Below are 21,942 nucleotides of genomic sequence, written 5' to 3'. Positions count from 1 at the left end.
TTCATTGCTCTCAGTTTCCAGTTGTGGAACAAGACTGAACAGGTGGCTGTGGGAAAACTGAGTTTTTCCAAATAAAAGCAACTCTTTGAGAATCTCAGGTCATGTATGAGGAGACACCCTCATCATTCCTAATCACTTACCATATATGGAAACAGTAGCTCTGCCCTATAGGGGCGGAGAGCCAATCAAATAACGCGGGGGCGTGGTCTGTCTTTTAGTCTGAAGTCAGAGCGTGAACTGCAGCAGTGGGACATTAAACCACCTGCGAAGCGCGCAGAAACTCGTGCCACTGCAATACTGCTGCATACTCAAGGAAAGTCGCATACTTGTGGAGCTTGGATCATTATGCACTGGTTATTTTTAAAATCGACACCGGACATATTCCGTTTGGATATATAAAGCGCATATTTTAAGAAGAAGAGTGGAGTTTTTGCCTTTCTTGTGAATTAAGTTAATAAAATGCGATTTTTAACGGAGCCGTATCAATATTTTCACACTGGAGTTTAACGTGAATCTGCTGGAAGAAATTAAAGTCACCCCGGAATAAACTTCACGGCAGCTGAGTGCGCGCGCGAGCGAGCGTGCGTTTGACGTTGAGAGGGACAGTTGGATGTGCGCACGCGATGAGCTCGCGGCTTCTGCTGCTGGTGCTCGCGGCGCTCGCGGCGTGCCTGCGCTCCGGTCGCACGCAGGTAAGCCTCACCTGAGTGACGTCACGCATCTGATCGGCGCACGTTGCGTTTCATTCTTTGACAATAGCTGCATTGACCGCTTTGATTTGTGGAGTGAAATTTAAGCATGTGTGATATAAGTGTAACAGATTGCTTCATAAGCATGCACGAGTGCGTATTGGCCCCTGTTTGAAGGGCACTTAGGACCCTGATACAGTGACAGAGAAAATATACTGGGGTTGATGCTTTATCTGTATGTGAATGCCCAGCAATGAGGTACAGCTTGTGTTGCCAACCTTAATGTGTCCTGGATTTGTTCCCAGGTACACCACTGCCAAAACAAATCAGTCGGGATCATCACTGTCGGTGCCTAAACCCAATTTGATACTGTATTATGCATTGCATTTATATGATATATTAGCCCTGTGGGGTGTTTTAGGGGTCTTCTGTATTAATCAATAGTTAAGCTATAATAAATTAAATTTCTTTTTTTACATTTTAAGATCAGAATTGCTGTTAACTTTGAAGAATGGTAATTTTTAACCGAAGTGGTTGTTGTATCAATGCTAAAATCTAAAGAAATGGGTAGAGCTTGCGTTCGCAGCGCAATAGGTCATGGGTTCGTACACATAGCCTACTGATAAAAAATGTATATCTTGCTTGTAATGCACTGTAGTCACTTTGGATAAAAACGTTTGCCAAGATGCGTAAATGTAAATGTAGACAAGGCGAGGCAAGTGTATTTATATAGCACACATGCAAAAGTAATTCAAAGTGCAGGGCTGGAATGATTCGCAGAATTAAACAGCAATGAGATATGCAGTAAATAAAAGTAAAATTTAAATCTCATTAAAAGGGAATCATATCAATCGCAAATAGGGCTGCATAGCGATTAATCGCAACTAATCGTTTGCAGAATATAAAAAAAATTATATATATATATATATATATATATATATATATATATATATATATATATATATATATATATATATATATATAAATTATTTCACACAGTACAAACACATATATTGATGTAAACAAAAACTTTTATTCTGCAAACGATTATTTGCGATTAATCATTATGCAGCCATAATCACAATGAAAGCTAAAGATGCAGGAAGTTAAAATAATATTAAAAGGAATGAAATGTCATACACTGCAAAAAATGATTTTCAAGAAAAAATGTCTTAGTATTTTTGCCTATTTTCAGTAAAAATATATTACATTTTTTTTAAATTAGACCAAAAATATCAAATTTAAGGGATTTTGTTAAAACAAAGAAACAAAAAAAATCTGCCAATGGGGTAAGGAAATTTTTCTAGAATTTTTCTTGAATTTAGTGTTTAAGAAAAAAAAAAAAAGATGTTTTTGCTTACCCCATTGGCAAATTTCTTTGCTTGTTTTATGCACAAAATCACTTAAATTTGATATTTTTGGTCTAAAAACTAGACTTATTTTCTTGGGTCGTTTTACTCATTAAGAAAAAGCATCTTAATTTAAGAATGTTTAGATATTTTTTACTGAAAACCAGACAGAAATACTAAGACTTTTTTCTTGAAAATCATTTTTTTGCAGTGTATGTTTTTAAAAAGTTTATATAAGAAATAAAAAGAAGAAGTGCAGTCGGTATAGTACGCAGTAAATGCACAGCTAAGAGTAAAAATAGCACTGAAAGACATTTAGAGAGAAAAATATTATTACTATAAAAAAATTATTAATTATTTAATTTGCATTAATGGCTAGCTGACGTAAAATATGATTCCTGTGATGTGCTGTACTCCATCTAAAACTAATTGAATGGCATTTTGCATTGGCAGGATCACCCATGCATCTTGATTCATGCATCCACATATTCCCACTTATGCTCCCTGACCTTTGATAGAAGGTCTATGGGCATCATCTGTTGGCCAGAGACACACATGCACACATAAGACCTAAATCCTTTTGTAATCTGTTTTTTCAATATCACCATTACATCATCAACAAAACAAAAACAAACAAAAAAACTATAGGTCAGCCCTCTTACAAGAGTGTAGAAGGTCGAATGAGATTTTAATCTCTGATTGGTGCATCATAAATGTTGTGTTCAAGTTATATAAGAGAGCGCAATAATCTAGGCGAGATGTTGCGGACGTGAGGATGGGATCACATAAGATGATTTGGCATGTGTCACGGCCTCGAGAGCTTAACTTTTTCTTTTAAAATGTTTTTCCAGGCATGACTCAGGAATCGAATAAAAGTTAATCCTAAAAGGAGACAATCAATGTGGATTGAATTAATGACTCAGTTTTCAAAACAGAAGGCCTATTGCACTTCCAAAAAGGAAATTCTGTCATCATTTATTCATCCTACAGTACAGTATATTATGATTGGACACATGCGAGGACATCATGCATTGGTCAATCTATTTCAAGTAAATAACTAAATAATAATATAAATCTGACTGATCTCAACATAAAATGTATAGGCCACTTATATAATGTTCTTTGTTTAAAGCATGACAGCTTTAGTTCCCATTCACTTTCTTTGTATGAAAACAAGTGGGTAGGACAATGCTCGAAAATGCTTCTTTTGTGGTGCACAGATAAAAGAAAGACATTGAGAACAACACATGAAAGTAACAAAAAACAAACAGTTCATTTTAAGATGCAATATCACTTTAAGCGATACATTCTCTACTTCCTTTCCATATAATATTTAATCTCATTTATATAAGCATGATTATCAAATCAGAGTCAGCGTGGTCAGTGTGCTGCTTTGAATGAAATCCCTCTCTTTTTGTCCTTCTTTCAATACGTCTATCTGTCCACCTGACGAAATGTATGCGCTTGTGCGTGCAGGTGTGTATAGGGTGTGTGCGCGCGTTTGTTTTCTGTCACGGTCATGCATACAGTATTTCTTTATGTCTGGTTTCAAAGTTATGGCAGACTGCCATGTGGCTGCCCTCCGGGCTCTATTTCCCATGTGTGCGAGTATAGCAATCCAGGTCCATAATTATACCACATTCCCAATCTACTTTCACTCGGGATGAACTATTGGCATTCCTGTGGGCCCACGGTCTCACGGGATTAAGCAAGAGCGTGTGGCAAATGGTAGTGATGTCATCTTAAGATAAGTGTTAGATGTACACGCACGTATGCATTTGACAGCATCATGATATACTAAGTGCACATTTGTTTTACACAATAATAACTATCACACAATAAACGAAGATGCACACGTTTATATATAAGTGACCTATGTTTTGTTTGGATTAAGCTAGAAGTATAGCTCCGTTTTTACCCATATACAAGTATGTGTACTGTGTGCATGACGCAAATTTCTTCATCAAAATAGTATGCGCGCACTGTACGCGCACAACCGGATTTTTGTAACCATGCATACTTTGTAAGCGTAGGTCGCGAATGTGCATACGAATGTAGTATGTAGCAGAAGATGCATTGCATTTTGGCCCAGTGCGCATGCGTTGAACGTCTGTATACATGTACGAGTCAAATAAACTAGTACGCTTTGCAAGGCAATGCATTCGACTGTGTGTATGTTTGCGCACACGGAAAAACAAAAAATATACTCCGTACTTTACTGCAACATATTAGCATAAAGTACATAGATCAGGCAAAAATCGTTAAGGGTAGAAACATACTCTTGGCCAGTACATTCACAGGGATGTGGTCCTGAAAAAAAGATGCATAAAATATTCCACTAATAGTTTTGTATAAAAATATTTGTAAAGTTTGTTGAAAAAAAATATTTCAATGCCAACATAAGGTAGTTAAAATATTCTCTGTATATGTCAAATAATTATTAAATTTTGCACATGCGCCAGAGATTTGGAGGCCTCAAACTGTCATATATGTATGTGGGAGCAACGAAAAAGGTTAGAAACCAATTGATTTAAAAGTTTGACGCTAATCTCTGCTGCAGCGCCCCCTTTGTTTATGCTTAAACACAAAACATAGTTGCATTTGCGCTTGGTCAACATTAAAGAGATAGTTTGGCCAAAAATGAACATTATCCCATTATTTACTTACCCTGAAGCCACCCCAGTTAAAAACATCCATGATTTTTCATAAAAACACATATTCAGATATTTTTGAAAATGTCCTAACTCTTCCAATTGTCATAATAAATGAATATGGGGTCCTTCAATCCAAAAAATCGCAATTCGCAAAAGTAATCCACACGGCTCCAGGGGAAAAATAAAGGCCTTTAGGGTAATCAATGTGTTTTTGTAAGAGAAATATACACATTTAAAACTTTACAAATAAAAAATAAATAGCTTCCGATAATGGCGTCATCTAAAGGGGGTTGCACACCGGACGCGCAGCTCAGTGCTATTCTAAAAAAATTGAACACATTGTTTTCTATGAGTATACGCACACCGGCGCCGACTGGTGGCGCCTGTCCGCGGCCCCCAGCTTTGACTTTGAAGTTGTTCAAATCCCTGTCACGCCACAGAGCGCCAATCACATAGTTAAACATTCGATAACATCATATTTGTCCCAAATCATTAACGATTAGCATTGGCTGCTAACGTATATTTTGTATTTTGAAGTAGACGCTATCTGACTAAGCTCGCTTATTTATGTGCACTTCCGGTTTACGATACCTCCGCGTTGACCTAGACGCGACTCGACATGGCGCGTCCAGTGTGCGACCCCCTTTAGACTCCTCCGCATTCAGGAGGGTATCAGCATAGTGTACGCACTTTTCGTAGTGTCGTATGACGAATGCGGAGCGTTGTTTTGCTCCGCCCTTCGCATATGAAAAGTGCGTACACTACTATGTCAAACCTATGGGTGGGTGGTCATGTCAACATTTTTCTGATTATTGCTCAATGTCAATATTCTCAAAATAGGCAAATATTGGCCAGGTAATTGGAATAATTGATATTGGTCTATATAACTAGCTCATTTGGTATAGCACTGATATGTGACGTAAAGGTCATGGGTTCGATTCCCAAGGAAAACACATACAGAAAATAAAAGTAATAAAAGTAAATGCATAGATATGCACACATAATTTAAAAAAAGTAAATAATTCATAACAATAATAACATTGCTATTTTAAAATTAGTTGCTTTTTTTAGGGCTGTCAAAAGATTAATCGCGATTAATCGCATACAAAATAAATGTTTTTGTTTGCATAATATATTTTTGTGTGTATTGTGTGTAATTATCATGTATATATATATATAAATACACACATACATGTATGCCGATCATACATACAGCGGACCTTATTCACAGCTATTTCATGTACTACGGGTTTTGATCAGTAAGTCCTTATCGATCTGAAATCGATGTTAGTTTGAATAGTTTATAACATGCATTTAAAAAAAACAACACTCGTCAAACACAATTACATATTCTTTATTATCATGAAAATACCTGAAAAGGTTTGAAGAACAGCAATATAAATATATCCTTAAGCCATTTCTGGAGCTGTGTGTGTATGGTTCTTCGTCTACAGCGCATTTTGAGTTTCTGCACGAGAGCGCCCCCCTAGCTTTTGGATGTAGCAGCATTTCACAATAATTAATTGAGAAACATAGCAAGCATTATCGGCCGATCGATCGGAGCATCCCTAAAATGTATAAATAAATAAAAAAATGCATGTAAATGTTTCTTAAATAGATACATGCATGTGTGTGTATTAATATTCACTAAATAATTACACACAGTGCACACACAAATTGCAAAAACAAGCTTTTATTTTGTATGTGATTAATCTTTTGATATTTCTAGTAAATCTGTAAATTATAGTGTGTAAGTTTAATAAGAAAGAATTTTTATTGGTTATTTACTTGCGTTTTATTATTAAATGTATCTTTTATGTATTTGTTTTTCCGCTGTGTGCCTGCCACATGACATTGACCGCATCACACACAGTGACCTGATTCTGAGTAATGCAGCTTAATAAAGGACAGAGATAAAAAATAAACACATAGTCAAGCTCCCTCTCTCTTTGTCTCTCTCTCTCTCTCTCCACTAATCTTCTCCTTGTGCTGTGATCTTGTGTGTAAGTTTATAATGTTCACTAGTCGGTTATCTTCTATCTGTTATCAGTAAGTTGGCTAGACATGAAGAATTGCTATTGAAAGTTGGACAGGTGTGTTTATGTTTAGGTGTCACTTGTAAGTTACTGGTGTTTTAAATCATCTCTCTCTCTCTCTTTTTCTTTCAGGGAGACCCTCTTCCTTTATCGCTGGTGGATGTAGTGTTGAACAGCCCAATCTCATCTGTAGATGATCTGAAAAGACTTCTGGACGTAGAATCCGTAGGTAAAGCAGATCCCAAACTAAAACACTCTTAAAATACATTTGCAACATTGTAAAATAATCGTTTCGAGACCCAGAGAACGCACATACTGATAAAATGCCTAACTTGGATAAAAGTGTCTGCCAAATCCATAAAAGCGTAATGGAAAAAAGATGATGTTGTTTTTTAATGAATTAATTTTATGGATCAGTGACCCAGCTGTTGACCTACAAAAATGCCCACGGCCAATTATAAGAAATGTTAAACGTCCCATTTCAAGTTTAAAGGTCTACCTATTCTAATTTACGACCGTAGATCTAACTTTATACATAAAACGGTTAGTTCCAGTCCTTGATTCTGATTGGTCAATAACGTGTTTTATTTATGATCACTCCACCCAACGATTCTATGTATCATTGCACAGCACTCTTAGCAATGTAAACATATATGAAGCATTCAATTTGGCCCTGTCCCAAATGGCACACTCCGGACTTCGATGACATCATGTAGTGCAGACTTTAGGGACCCTTGACGCGAGTTCACGAGGGTGCACCAGAGTCGTATTTTGGGACAGTCTCGAGCGCCACGCCGGAAATAAGAAGAGAAGTTGCCCATCAGTGTGAACTCCTCCCATCCGTCGTCTGATTGGTGTGATTGCTCTTTCGCAAGGACTTCTGGGTTTGTGAAGTGCGTGAAGCTTGCAGCATTGTGAGCGAATCAGGGGTGCAAAGGGGGCGCTGATGAGCACACATCAGAGCGCAAAAATGACAGATGTGACACCCTACGGACTTGTAAACTAAGCGATCACGCGCAATTTAAGGCCACAAGACTGAAAGGGTGCTATTTGGGACAAGGCCATTCTGTTACTGTTCACGTTCCGTGAGGGACTTTTTTTTTCAGCGGAAGGTAATTTTACTTCATGAAAGCTGCATTAAGTTATAGTTTTTTGCTTTAATGTATTTATTGTGTGGTAACCATTATATAAAAGCAATAAGGTACTCACGGCTAATACTGTATCGTGAGTCTGCTTCACGACGTGCCTAACAACACCCTTCAGCCGTGACTAAAGGCCGGAGTGCCACTTTTTACGCATACGCGAGGGCCCACGTACAGTGTGCGTGAATAAATTTTTGCACGTACTGTACGCACACCGCCACATTGTACGCATAGGTCATGCATGCGCGTACTGGAGAATGTAGTATGTAGCCCAGGAGATGCATTGCATTTTGTCAGAATGCGCATGCGTCGAACGTCTGTGTACACATACGAGTCAAACAAACTACACTTTGGAAGGCTGTGCGTTTGATCGTGCGCATACATTTGCGTACACGTAAAAAACACTATACTCTGTTGGGGCTTTATTGACAATACAGCATCTCGTACCTTATTGCTTACATATAGTCAATTATATATATATATATATATATATATATATATATATATATATATATATATATATATATAAATATATATATATATATATATATATATATATATATATATATATATATATATATATATATATAAATATATATATATAAATAAATATATATATATATATATATATATATAAATAATTGACTATATGTAAGCAATAAGGTACGAGATAGCCCATATAGACTATATATATATATGGGCTATTGAAGTCCCATATAGGTGAAGCTTTATTTCAAACCAGTAAATTTCTGGTCATCTATGGAATGTGTATATGGGAGTGGGTAGGTGAGGCAGAAAGGAGGGTCTGGAATGCAGTGTGTGTGTGTGCGCATGTATGTCAGTATTGGCAATATTTACATGAATGGGTTGTGTATAGCCCTAGACAGGCACAATAGCAGTGACCTTGAGCTCAATCCAGGTCTCAGTTTACAGACGGGACAAAAACACAAGGCTACGCTATTGTTCCCTAAACCGGAATCCTTTGTGTGCGTGTGTGTGTGTCCCTTCGACAATTGTGAGCATTTTAGCCATATAAGACAATGTTGTGACCATTAATACATAGGACGACTGCCATACCCAGAATTTATAGTTTAAGGAGATCGCTAATAGATGTACGGTAGATTGGATGAATGTAGGGTACAACATAGACCAGACCAAAAAAATTTCATGGCAACACGTACCTATTTTGCGAGGTGGCTAATTCGTATCCCTACTGAAAATTCCAGTATAAACTGGTAGCTGGTTTTAGCTGGTTTAAGGCGGCAGTAGCTTGTTTAAGCTGGTCCTCCCAGCCTGGCAAAGATGGTCAAGCTGGTGAGTCAGCTGGTCTTCCAGCCTGACCAGCTAAGTCCGGCTAGACCCGCTTAAAAAGTGACTAAAACACAGCTAGACCAGCTTAAAAGTGACCAAAACACAGCTAGACCAGCTTAAAAGTGACCAAATCACTAAACCAGCCTAAAAAGTGACCAAAACACAGCTAGACCAGCTTAAAAAGTGACTAAAACACAGCCAGACCAGCTTAAAAAGAGAACGAAAAACACAGCCAGACCAGCCTAAAAAGTGACCAAAACAGAGCTAGACCAGCTTAAAAAGTAACCAAAACACAGCCAGACCAGCTTAAAAAGAGAACGAAAAACAGCCAAACCAGCTTTAAAAGTAACCAAAACACAGCCAGACCAGTCTAAAAAGTGACCAAAAGAGAGCTAGACCAGCTTAAAAATTAACCAAAAAACAGCCAGACCAACTTTAAAAGCGACCGAAACCCAGCTAGACCAGCTTTAAAAGCGACCAAAACACAGCTAGACCAGCTTAAAAAGTGACTAAAACACAGCTAGACCAGCTTTAAAAGGGACTGAAACACAGCTAGACCAGCTTAAAAAGTGACTAAAACACAGCTAGAACAGCTTAAAAAGTTACTAAAACACAGCTAGACCAGCTTTAAAAGCCACCGAAACACAGCTAGACCAGCTTAAAAAGTGAATAAAACAAAGCTAGACCAGCTTAAAAAGTGACTTAAACACAGCTAGACCAGCTTTAAAAGCGACCGAAACACAGCTAGACCAGCTTAAAAAGTGACTTAAACACAGCTAGACCAGCTTAAAAAGTGACTAAAACACAGCTAGACCAGCTTTAAAAGTGACTGAAACACAGCTAGACCAGCCTAAAAAGTGACCAAAACACAGCTAGACCAGCTTTAAAAGTGACTTAAACACAGCTAGACCAGCTTAAAAAGTGACTAAAACACAGCTAGACCAGCTTTAAAAGCGACCGAAATACAGCTAGACCAGCTTAAAAAGTGACTTAAACACAGCTAGACCAGCTTAAAAAGTGACTAAAACACAGCTAGACCAGCTTTAAAAGTGACCGAAACACAGCTAGACCAGCTTAAAAAGTGACTAAAACACAGCTAGACCAGCTTTAAAAGCGACCGAAAAACAGCTAGACCAGCTTAAAAAGTGAATAAAACAAAGCTAGACCGGCTTAAAAAGTGCCAAAACACAGCTAGACCAGCTTTAAAAGCGACCGAAACACAGCTAGACCAGCTTAAAAAGTGCCAAAACACAGCTAGGCCAGCTTGCTACACCAGCAGAACCAGCTAGAACCATGCTGGAAGACCAGCTAAATCCAGCTCACCAGCTTATGCTGGTCTTAGCTGGATTTTTCAATAATAGGGATGAATTCAAATGATCTCATACATTTATTTAAGTTAGAATTACGTTTTTTGAAAGTTTAGTAGTCATTTTTTGCAATTCATGCAAAAACTCCACTACATAAAATATGTGCATTTTCCCAAAAGAGCATAAGCTGGTTTTAGCTGGTCTCCCAGCTTGGTATTGGCTGGATTTGCTGGTGTTGCAAGTTGGTCTAGCTGTGTTTTGGTCACTTTTTAAGCTGGTCTAGGTGGACTTAGCTAGTTAGGCTGGGAGGACCAGCTGACCCACCAGCTTGACCAGCTTTGCCAGACTGGGAGGACCAGCTTAAACCAGCTACTGCCACCTTAAACCAGCTAAAACCAGCTGGATTGATTTTTTAGTAGGGAGGACTTCATACTGTAAGTCAAAATGAAAGAAAGCTAAACTAAGCTTAATGATCATTAACTATTAAAACTTGATTGAATTCCAGACCCGACTGTCGAAATGAAGTTTAGTCTTTTCTAATCATTACCGCCCTTCTGTTTCAGAGGAAGATGACAAGCCAGAGATCCAGATTCACTTCAATGAAACGCACAGACGTTTTCCTAGAAGCCTCAGTAAGTCCGACCGATCCCATCTCTTCTTTTCTCTTTTCTGTCTTTTTGTTTTTTAGCGAATTGAAAAGCTGATTATTTTCCGACAATACTGGAAGCTCAATTTCGCAATGCTGTTGTGACTTTACCGTGTCTTTGTATGAGATATTCTGGAAATGGCTGTTGTGTCTCTTTGATTGATTCTGTCTCCAGAGCAGAGTCCGGTCTAGCCGTGTGTCCTGAGGTCAACCTCACATTTCAGAGCTCAATTTTACCACCCACGCTGCTTTCGCATACAAGTGCGAACCTAAATGTTTTTTTCTCTCACTGAGCTCTCACTTTCAGTCAAGTGTGCCTCTGATCTGCGTACGCTACACACTTACAGCCTGACAGTGTTGAGAGATTGAATTACAGCGTGTGTCTCTAGTCCTGTTGGTCTGGTTTGTCTAAATCCTAGCAAGTGAATCGTGTGGGGTACTACAATAAATATCTTAGAAAAGTGTGTTTATGTTTCGTTCAAGCACTTGACAGTGTGCCGTTTTTATGTTTTATGGCGTGTTAAAACCATTTTTTTGTGTATCTGTGAGTGTAACAGTGGTTTTGTGTGTTATTTTTAGATTCCGTGTAGGTTTAAAATACAACAATGTAAGGCCCTTTTCACACAGAGATTACGGAAAATACTTCAGGGATTTGTCCGGGATCATTTGATTTAGATTTTCCGGAATCTGTGCGTGCATACACACATACTGTAAAAATCCTGTAAAGACACGTGACGCATTTAAAGGAATAGTCTACTCATTTTCAATATTAAAATATGTTATTACCTTAACTAAGAATTGTTGATACATCCCTCTATCATCTGTGTGCGTGCACGTAAGCGCTGGAGCGCGCTGCGACGCTTCGATAGCATTTAGCTTAGCCCCATTCATTCAATTGTACCATTTAGAGATAAAGTTAGAAGTGACCAAACACATCAACGTTTTTCCTATTTAAGACGAGTAGTTATACGAGCAAGTTTGGTGGTACAAAATAAAACGTAACGCTTTTCTAAGCGGATTTAAAAGAGGAGGAACTATATTTTATGGCGTAATAGCACTTTTGGGAGTACTTGGACTCGCCTGAAAAGTCCGCTCCCCTTCTCACTCTCATAATGGGAGAGGAAGGGTGTTACTACTTGAATATAGTTCCTCTTTTAAATCCGCTTAGAAAAGCGCTACGTTTTATTTTGTACCACCAAACTTGCTCGTATAACTACTCGTCTTAAATAGGAAAAACGTTGATGTGTTTGGTCACTTCTAACTTTATCTCTCTCTCGTTCGTTCCCTCACTCGCTCTCTCTCTTGCACTAAGATAACGTTAATCCTTTAGAACGTTAATTCAATCTTTAGAAAGATTATTAAAACTACAAGTTATAAGATTGAAGGCTCCTGTTTGTGTTTGAGGGAATACAAACGCGCCGTGCTGTCAGTCATACTTTCTCTCGGTCACTCGCACTCGAGGTAGCGTCATGGTTGGATAGCGCAGTTGAAGGGGCTGTATCTTTATAATAAGATCCCTTACCTACGTCATGGGGGGAGCGAAATCCGCATGACCTATATATTCACATACTTGCAGAGAGAGCCTTACCAAAACAAAGTTACAGGGTTGCTATTTTCATGTTTTTTGGGTTGATAGAAGCACTGGGGACCCGATTACAGCACTTAAACATGGAAAACAGTGGCGTAGCGTCTGGGCATGCAGGGTATGCACGTGCAAATGGGCCTGGGCCAATAGGGGGCCCGGCCCTGGGCCCGCCCCAGCTTTTAATAAAAAAAAATTTCAATTTAATTTTTATTTGTGGCAGCAAGAAATATATTTTTGTATGCATATCATGTGTAGTGATTTCTAATTTCTCCGTAATGTCTAATTTCTCCGTCATTTCTTGTTTGCGTTTATTATTATTTTTGCACTCCATGGCTGCCGTAGACTACTATGCAATCATTTTTTACATGACGCATCGCCGCGCCAAAAAAAAAGAAAACACAGTGTGAGAGGTTACTACAGCGGCTATCTACATGAACATTAAGGATGGACAAATATAAACATAAAAGTGGGGCCTTAAAGAGAAAAGAGAAGGCGGAGAAGTAGTCAAAAACTACCCAAAACATTTAGTTTTTCTTTATTTAAATATACCCTTTAGTAAAAAAGTAAAGTAAAAATATTTGACTACCTTATTAAAAGTATATGTTGACCTGCGCGCCACAGTTAACAGTGGCAACGGACAAGGTTGGGGGGGCTTTGGCTTAAGGGGGCCCGTAAATTTTTTTGCATATGGGCCCGGGACTGACTTGCTACACCACTGATGGAAAACGTCTGATTTTCATGGAATGTCCCCTTTAAAGTTTTCCTTTGCATTTTTAAAAGTTTTCACGTACAGACGACAACCTTATGAAAATTATCCCATTCGCGTGAATCCGTGAAAACTTTTCACTTTTAAACACATTTTGAAAAATGTTCATGCCATTGTCAGGTAAGAGTAAGACCATTAACTCGTTTCTCACCAGCCTATTTTTTTGATTTTCACAAAAGTTTCACAAAATGCCTTCCAGGAAAATTTTCTTCTAAAAATATATAAACATACAAATATATCAAATGAAAGAACACACCCTCTGCTTTCAAACAAACAATAAACAAACAAACAAAACGAGAAAAAAAACCCTTTCATTCTATCTATATTTTTCTCGGCTTTTAAACTCTTAAATATGGGTATTTTTCTTAAGAAAAATAAAAAAATAGCAAAAAGCTAAAATAATTGCATTTTTGTGAAGGAATTTTGTTAGAGATCAGATTCAGAAAGATTATCAAAACATACACGGAGTGTAAAATTAATAAATATTTTTTGCATCAGTTTTTTGATAAATTTAGTCGATAATCGCGGTATTACAGATTAACATAAAAACTCATCAGGAACACGTTTTTTCATGCAAATGTTTTCCCTTAACTCTTTCCCCGCCAGCGTTTTTTTTTTTAAAAGTTGCCAGCCAGCGCCAGCATTTTTCATGATTTTCACAAAAGTTTAATGCCTTCCAGAAAATGTTCCTCTTTAAATATATAAACAAACAATATATCAGATGAAAGAACAGACCCTCTGCTTTCAAACAAACCAAAACCATTTCATCCTACCTTCATTAGTTTCTTCAAAAACACAAAATTTTGAGCAAAAGCTGAGATAATTCCATTTTTGTGAAGGACTTTTGATAGAGATCAGATGCAGAGTGATCTTTAAAACATACACGGAGTTCTTTCTCTTTCACGTGAGGCGCTACTTCCGGGTTGTATAAGTTGCGGAAGTGCGCCACCTGGTGGATAATAGCGGTATTGCGGAAAGATGAAAGATCTCGTCATTGGCGGGGAAGCGTTTTCTCTTAATTGACGAGATATCTGGTGGCGAAAGAGTTAATTGACGAGATAAATCATTAGTGTCGGGGAAAGAGTTAAAAACACAAAAAAGTTAACATTTGTATGCGAAAACTTGTGTAAATGAGTTCGGAGCATTGCTTTGTTTGTTATGCATCCTGACCAGCCTGATACAGTGTGGGGCAGGACAAAGTTTCAAATTGAAAACTCTTGGTTATGTTAGTGGTCGGTTACTTAAACTAACTGAATCCTCTGTGCTTCTCTTTTAGACGTTCAGGTGGCCCAGCCGGCGATGTGTAAGGTGAGGACGGAAGTAATGGAGGTCACCCGTGCGATGTTGGATACACGAAATGCCAACTTTCTGTTATGGCCTCTATGTGTGGAGGTACAGCGTTGTTCTGGCTGCTGCAACACACGCACGGTACAATGTGTACCAAGTGCCATACACACACGACATTTACAGGTACCCATATGAACATGTACAACAATTACTAGTGCAACGACCTTTTATTTCTGTGTTGAAATGGTAAACATTATTTTGATTTCTCTTTTTATTTATTCAGATGACAAAAATTCAGTATATCAACCGACATCCAGTCTATGAAAAAGTTATCATACCTGTAGAGGATCATGTGACTTGTAGCTGTCAATCGCGCGTTTCTGCACACCCCCCGCGGCCCCAGACCACGCCCCTTCCTCCACCTCAGCACCACCCTAAAGTAACGCAGCCAAAAAGCCAATCGAAAGAGGAGCTCCATCGCAATGATGAACTGAAGCATAATCAGAGACTCAATTTGGAGGACAAAGAAACTCCAGAACTACAGTTGCAGTCCAAATACACACTTTCACACACAGTGGGCACAATTGAACACACACTCACGCACACCCCAGTTTATGTAAATAAATTAGATATTCCCACTCGACAAACCACACTCGGAGCTCCACACATGATGAGCGATGAAACTCAAACAGAGGAACATCACGTAACATCCGAACATCATACGCATCTAGGCAGCGGAGACGACACGACGATAAAGACGCCCACTGTGGAACAGCATCACCATGACGATCAACCACAGCAACATCGCAATGAAACGACCCCACAGCAACCAATACGCAATCTTGCTCACGATTCGGGACACAGCAGCCAATTAGAAGGCTTAAGTCGCACTTACAGCCACGTCGAGGTGATCGGCCAATCCAGCGGTTTGTCCGAAGTGCCAAGTCATCACTCCAACCAATCAGAAGTTATAAAACATCATCAACACCACCAACCAGAAGCGAGCAATCATCAGAAGGTGCCGCAAGAGGAGGAAATGGAACGGCGTCAAGAAGAAACGCAGCATCGTCTTCGTCATCAACATCACCAACACCATCATCATCATCATCATCACACAACACAAGGGTTCAGCCATCAACAGACCACCACACAACAAACAGGTAGGTGGCCTATAGCTGCATTGCTTTTATATTTTGTATACTTTTTAGTGGACCATGAAGAGTGCACTGCAAAAAATGATTTTCAAGAAAAAAAATCTTAGTATTTTTGTCTTGTTTTCAGTAAAAATATCTAAAAATTCTTAAATTAAAATGCTTTTTCTTGATGAGCAAAACGACCCAAGAAAATAAGTCTAGTTTTTAGACCAAAAATATCAAATTTAAGTGATTTTGTGCATAAAACAAGCAAACAAATCTGCCAATTGGGTAAGCACATTTTTCTTGATTTTTTTAGTGAATTTAGTGTTAAAGAAAAATTTTCAAGATTTTTTGCTTACCCCATTGGCTGATTTTTGCTTGTTTTATGCACAAAATCACTTAATTTGATAGTTTTGGTCTAAAAACTAGACTTATTTTCTTAATTTAAGAATTTTTTGATATTTTTACTAAAAACAAGACAAAAATACTAAGTAAGAAAGTCATTTTTTGCAGTGTGGTAGTGACATCGGCACACAAGTATCCAAAAGTACACTGCTAAAAATGATTTTCAAGAAAAAAATATTTTAGTATTTTTGTCTCTCTTTTATAATAAAAATATCTAAAAATTCTTAAATTAAGATGCTTTTTACTGATGAGCAAAACGGCGCAAGAAAATAAGTCTAGTTTTTAGACCAAAAATATCACATTTAAGTGAATTTATGTATAAAAAAGCAAAAGAATCTGCAAATGGGGTAAGCACATTTTTCTTGATTTTTTTCTTGAATTTAGTGTTTAAGAAAAATTTTGAAGATTTTTTTGCTTACCCCATTGGCAGATTTTTTTGCTCGTTTTATGCACAAAATCACTTAAATTTGATATTTTCAGTCTAAAAACTAGACTCATTTTATTAATTTAAGACTTTTTAATTATTTTTATTGAAAACAAGACAAAAATACTTAGTAAGAAAGTCATTTTTTGCATTGTGTTAGTGACATCAGCACACAAGTATCCAAAAGTACAATGCAAAAAATGATTTTCAAGAAAAAAATTTTTTAGTATTTTTGTCTCTTTTATAGTAAAAATATCAAAAAATTCTTAAATTAAGATGCTTTTTCTTGATGAGCAAAACGACCCAAGAAAATAAGTTTAGTTTTAAGACCAAAAATATCAGATTTAAGTGATTTGTGCATAAAACAAGCAAAAAAATCTGCCAATGGGGTAAGCACATTTTTCTTGATTTTTTTTCTTGAATTTAGTGTTTAAGAAAAATTTTCAAGATTTTTTTGCTTACCCCATTGGCAGATTTTTTTTGCTCGTTTTATGCACAAAATCACTTAAATTTGATATTTTTGGTCTAAAAACTAGACTCATTTTCTTAATTTAAGACTTTTTAGATATTTTTACTGAAAACAAGACAAAAAAACTAAGTAAGAAAGTCATTTTTTGCAGTGTGGTAGTTACATCAGCACACAAGTATCCAAAAGTACACTGCAAAAAAATATTTTCAAAAAAAAATTATTTAAGTATATTTGTCTCTTTTATAGTAAAAATATCTAAAAATTCTTAAATTAAGATGCTTTTTACTGATGAGCAAAACGGCACAAGAAAATAAGTCTAGTTTTTAGACCAAAAATGTCAAATTTAAGTGATTTTGTGCATAAAACAAGCAAAAAAATCTGCCAATGGGGTAAGCAAAAAAATCTTGAACATTTTTCTTAAACACTAAATTCAAGAAAAATTAGCTTACCCCATTGGTAGATTTTTTGCTTGTTTTATGCACAAAATCCCTTAATTTGATAGTTTTGGTCTAAAAACTAGACTTATTTTCTTAATTTAAGAATTTTTTGATATTTTTACTGAAAACAAGACAAAAATACTAAGTAAGAAAGTCATTTTTTGCAGTGCACTGCAAAAAAAGATTTTCAAAAAAAAAAATTTTAGTATTTTTGTCTCTTTTATAGTAGAAATATCTAAAAATTCTTAAATTAAGATGCTTTTTACTGATGAGCAAAACGGCACAAGAAAATAAGTCTAGTTTTTAGACCAAAAATGTCAAATTTAAGTGATTTTGTGCATAAAACAAGCAAAAAAATCTGCCAATGGGGTAAGCAAAAAAATCTTGAACATTTTTCTTAAACACTAAATTCAAGAAAAATTAGCTTACCCCATTGGTAGATTTTTTGCTTGTTTTATGCACAAAATCCCTTAATTTGATAGTTTTGGTCTAAAAACCAGACTTATTTTCTTAATTTAAGAATTTTTTGATATTTTCACTGAAAACAAGACAAAAATACTAAGTAAGAAAGTCATTTTTTGCAGTGTGGTTGTGACATCGGCACACAAGTATCCAAAAGTACACTGCAAAAAAATATTTTCAAAAAAAAAATTATTTTAGTATATTTGTCTCTTTTATAGTAAAAATATCTAAAAATTCTTAAATTAAGATGCTTTTTACTGATGAGCAAAACGGCACAAGAAAATAAGTCTAGTTTTTAGACCAAAAATGTCAAATTTAAGTGATTTTGTGCATAAAACAAGCAAAAAAATCTGCCAATGGGGTAAGCAAAAAAATCTTGAACATTTTTCTTAAACACTAAATTCAAGAAAAATTAGCTTACCCCATTGGTAGATTTTTTGCTTGTTTTATGCACAAAATCCCTTAATTTGATAGTTTTGGTCTAAAAACCAGACTTATTTTCTTAATTTAAGAATTTTTTGATATTTTCACTGAAAACAAGACAAAAATACTAAGTAAGAAAGTCATTTTTTGCAGTGTGGTTGTGACATCGGCACACAAGTATCCAAAAGTACACTGCAAAAAAAGATTTTCAAAAAAAAAATTTTTATTATTTTTGTCTCTTTTATAGTAGAAATATCTAAAAATTCTTAAATTAAGATGCTTTTTACTGATGAGCAAAACGGCACAAGAAAATAAGTCTAGTTTTTAGACCAAAAATGTCAAATTTAAGTGATTTTGTGCATAAAACAAGCAAAAAAATCTGCCAATGGGGTAAGCAAAAAAATCTTGAACATTTTTCTTAAACACTAAATTCAAGAAAAATTAGCTTACCCCATTGGTAGATTTTTTGCTTGTTTTACGCACAAAATCACTTCAATTTGATATTTTTAGTCTAATAACTAGACTTATTTTCTTGGGTTGTTTTGCTCATCAAGAAAAAGCATCTTAATTTAAGAATTTTTAGATATTTTTACTGAAAACAAGACAAAAATCCTAAGAAATTTTTCTTGAAATTTTTTTTTTGCAGTGTATGCTAAACAGGGTAACAGTGTGCGCACACATTGAATTGTAATTACAGTACAAACTTACTTCCTGTTGTTCTTCGCAGTTTTTTAACGTCAGCACACAAGTATCCAAAAGTACAATGCAAAAAATGATTTTCAAGAAAAAAATTTTTTAGTATTTTTGTCTCTTTTATAGTAAAAATATCCAAAAAATCTTAAATTAAGATGCTTTTTCTTGATGAGCAAAACGACCCAAGAAAACAAGTCCAGCCCCAAGACCAACAACATCAAATTTAAGTGAGTTTGTGCACAAAACAAGCAAAAAAATCTGCCAATGGGATAAGCACATTTTTCTTGAATTTACTGTTTAAGAAAAATTTTCAAGATTTTTTTGCTTGCCCCATTGGCAGATTATTGCTTGTTTTATGCACAAAATCACTTAATTTGATAGTTTTGGTCTAAAAACTAGACTTATTTTCTTAATTTAAGAATTTTTAGATATTTTTACTGAAAACAAGACAAAAATACTAAGAAACTTTTTTCTTGAAAATCATTTTTTGCAGTGTATGCTAAACAGGGTAACAGTGTGCGCACACATTGAATTGTAATTACAGTACAAACTTACTTCCTGTTATTCTTCGCAGTTTTTTAACGTCAGCAGTCGCTAATTAAGTTACAAGGTCGACAAAAAAGTGATGCTGAGATATTTTTTCCATACTTAATGGCACATAAATTCTGTTTTCTTTTATTATCCCGTAGTGACGAAAGCCCCTCCGACCACAGCTTCGGCCCCGCAGAATCCGCCCCCTCTTCCGGCCCCGCGGAAGCGGCGACGGAAACATCGGAGGATGAGCAAGGCCTCCATGAGAGCAATGATAATGGTAATGTCATATGATAATAGATGTCTCAAAAATCATCATTTTAATACCTATCAATAGAAAAACAGGCTTTTTGCCCACGTAATCATTACACGCTGCAGCTTTAAGCCAAAAATTTCCTTTTATAGTCAAATCCTATTAAATATCTAATCAGATTTCGTCCTTCATTTCCCATTAGGGTAATGTCCTGAAGAAGGCCATGTTTCTGAACCGCTGCCAAAGTCCGAGGAGAAACCACAAAGCTGGGCGGAGACGCACAGGATATAATGGAGACACACTGGAAATATCTTTCTATAATAACTGGAAACGTCTTTGATCTTTGCCAAATAAGCTCCTACGAACTACATTTCCCATCAGTCATTGCAGTCGTTGGTCTCTGCACTATGAGAGCTGGCTAAACTCAGGATATCCCGTAAGCATGGACTTAAAAGGGATTCCAAAAGGAGACCGTATTTAAAAGTAAAGTCGGCCAAATGCGCATCATTCAACATATACAACGGCCAAATGCTGTGCAATATTGACTCAATCGTCAAAGTGGCATGGAAGCCGCTTTTGATAGAAACCCACTGTGGGCCAGGTTGGAAAAAGCCTGTGGACTGTTACTCACTTAAGGAACTACTGAAATAGCAACTTGAAGTTGCGAAAAAGAAGTTAAAACTGGAATACGTAACTGGAAGTGAGGAATTCGGACTCTCGAAGAGCAGGAGATATGAAGCTCAGGACTTTTAGAGTATGAAATGCAAAACATAACTATTACAAATGCATCGCAAACGTATAATCTGTACATTTTTGAGCTTATCAAATACCAAGATATCAGCTGGCTAGATATGAAACTTGGATAAATTAAAGCACTTACAAAATAGTACCATGCATTTTTGGACATGGCACCATGGTAATGCGATGTATATACCATGGTAAATTAATATATGTTAATCAGTGGTACCGTCATAGTACTTTGTTGTAAGAGACAACCGTATCTTGCACAATATTTATTTGGTGCAGAAACACTGGATTATCATACACTGGATTATCAAATGTGCATGGTCAAATAGGATCTAAATCAAGATTAAAATAAAATGATTGTGTATAGACGTTACCGTGAAATACTCCCATCCTGTAGGGGGCAGTATGAAGTGCTCTGTCACTGACATTTTATGCCTGCCGTCTGTGCATTCAGCTGCTTTTGAAATCCTGTAAAGCTATAAAATAACTGTTGTAAATGATGCATTTTTTCTGGCTCGTAACTTATTTATAAAGGTAGATGCTCTGCCATCTGCTTCCAAGAGTAATTAAATAATTATTTGTTTTAATGAGAATTATTGTTAATGTTATAATGCTATTTTAATATAAATATAAAAGTGATAAATTCATCATTGCTTTTGTTGTTTCTTTTTTTTGGTACATTTAAACTTAATTGTAAATGCAATTCGTAAATTATTTTACAAGGTGGCTAATAAAGCAATTAGCCCCAAGAAGCAGTGGGTTACCAGTGCATTTTATAACAGCTAAGGGGCGTTGTTAGGCACGACGCGAAGCGACGCAAACCCCCTTAGCTGTTATAAAATGCACTGTAACACCACTGCTTCGCGGGGTTTATTGCGTTTATAAGATGGTTACTTCATATGCATAGTAGGGTTTCACAAATAAGTTGTAATTATATTAGTACAAATATTACTCTTCCGCCAAACAAAGTAGTTCCTCAGAATCAATTTAATTTATAAATCAACATTCATCTAAAATATACATTAACATATATATCGTGCAACTGTTGAAGTGATGATCAAATATGCTTGGAAGCATGCTTAACGCTTTCCCCCTCAGCGTTTTTTTTTTAAAGTTGCCACCCAGTTTTAGTTTAATGCCTTACAGAAAAAGTATCTTCTTTAAATAAACATAAAATATCAAATGAAAGA

The 21,942-nt window shown here is 36.3% G+C and overlaps 1 protein-coding gene across 1 annotated transcript; it reads left to right on the top strand.

Annotated features, from left to right (window-relative positions):
* Positions 1–233: 233 nt before the first annotated feature.
* On the top strand, positions 234–21,399 carry pdgfba (platelet-derived growth factor beta polypeptide a). Its single transcript, XM_073861479.1, has 7 exons — positions 234–692; positions 6,861–6,957; positions 11,052–11,120; positions 14,762–14,955; positions 15,056–15,932; positions 19,911–20,040; positions 20,217–21,399. Exons 1-7 carry the CDS (start codon positions 624–626, stop codon positions 20,218–20,220), a joined length of 1,440 nt encoding a protein of 479 aa, XP_073717580.1. The 5' UTR covers positions 234–623; the 3' UTR covers positions 20,221–21,399.
* The last annotated feature ends 543 nt before the right edge of the window (positions 21,400–21,942 follow it).

Source organism: Misgurnus anguillicaudatus, chromosome 23 (assembly GCF_027580225.2).
Source record: "Misgurnus anguillicaudatus chromosome 23, ASM2758022v2, whole genome shotgun sequence".
NCBI lineage: Eukaryota > Metazoa > Chordata > Actinopteri > Cypriniformes > Cobitidae > Misgurnus > Misgurnus anguillicaudatus.
The sequence above is the reverse complement of the archived record's forward strand: the minus strand, read 5'-3'. Positions and strand labels throughout refer to the sequence as shown.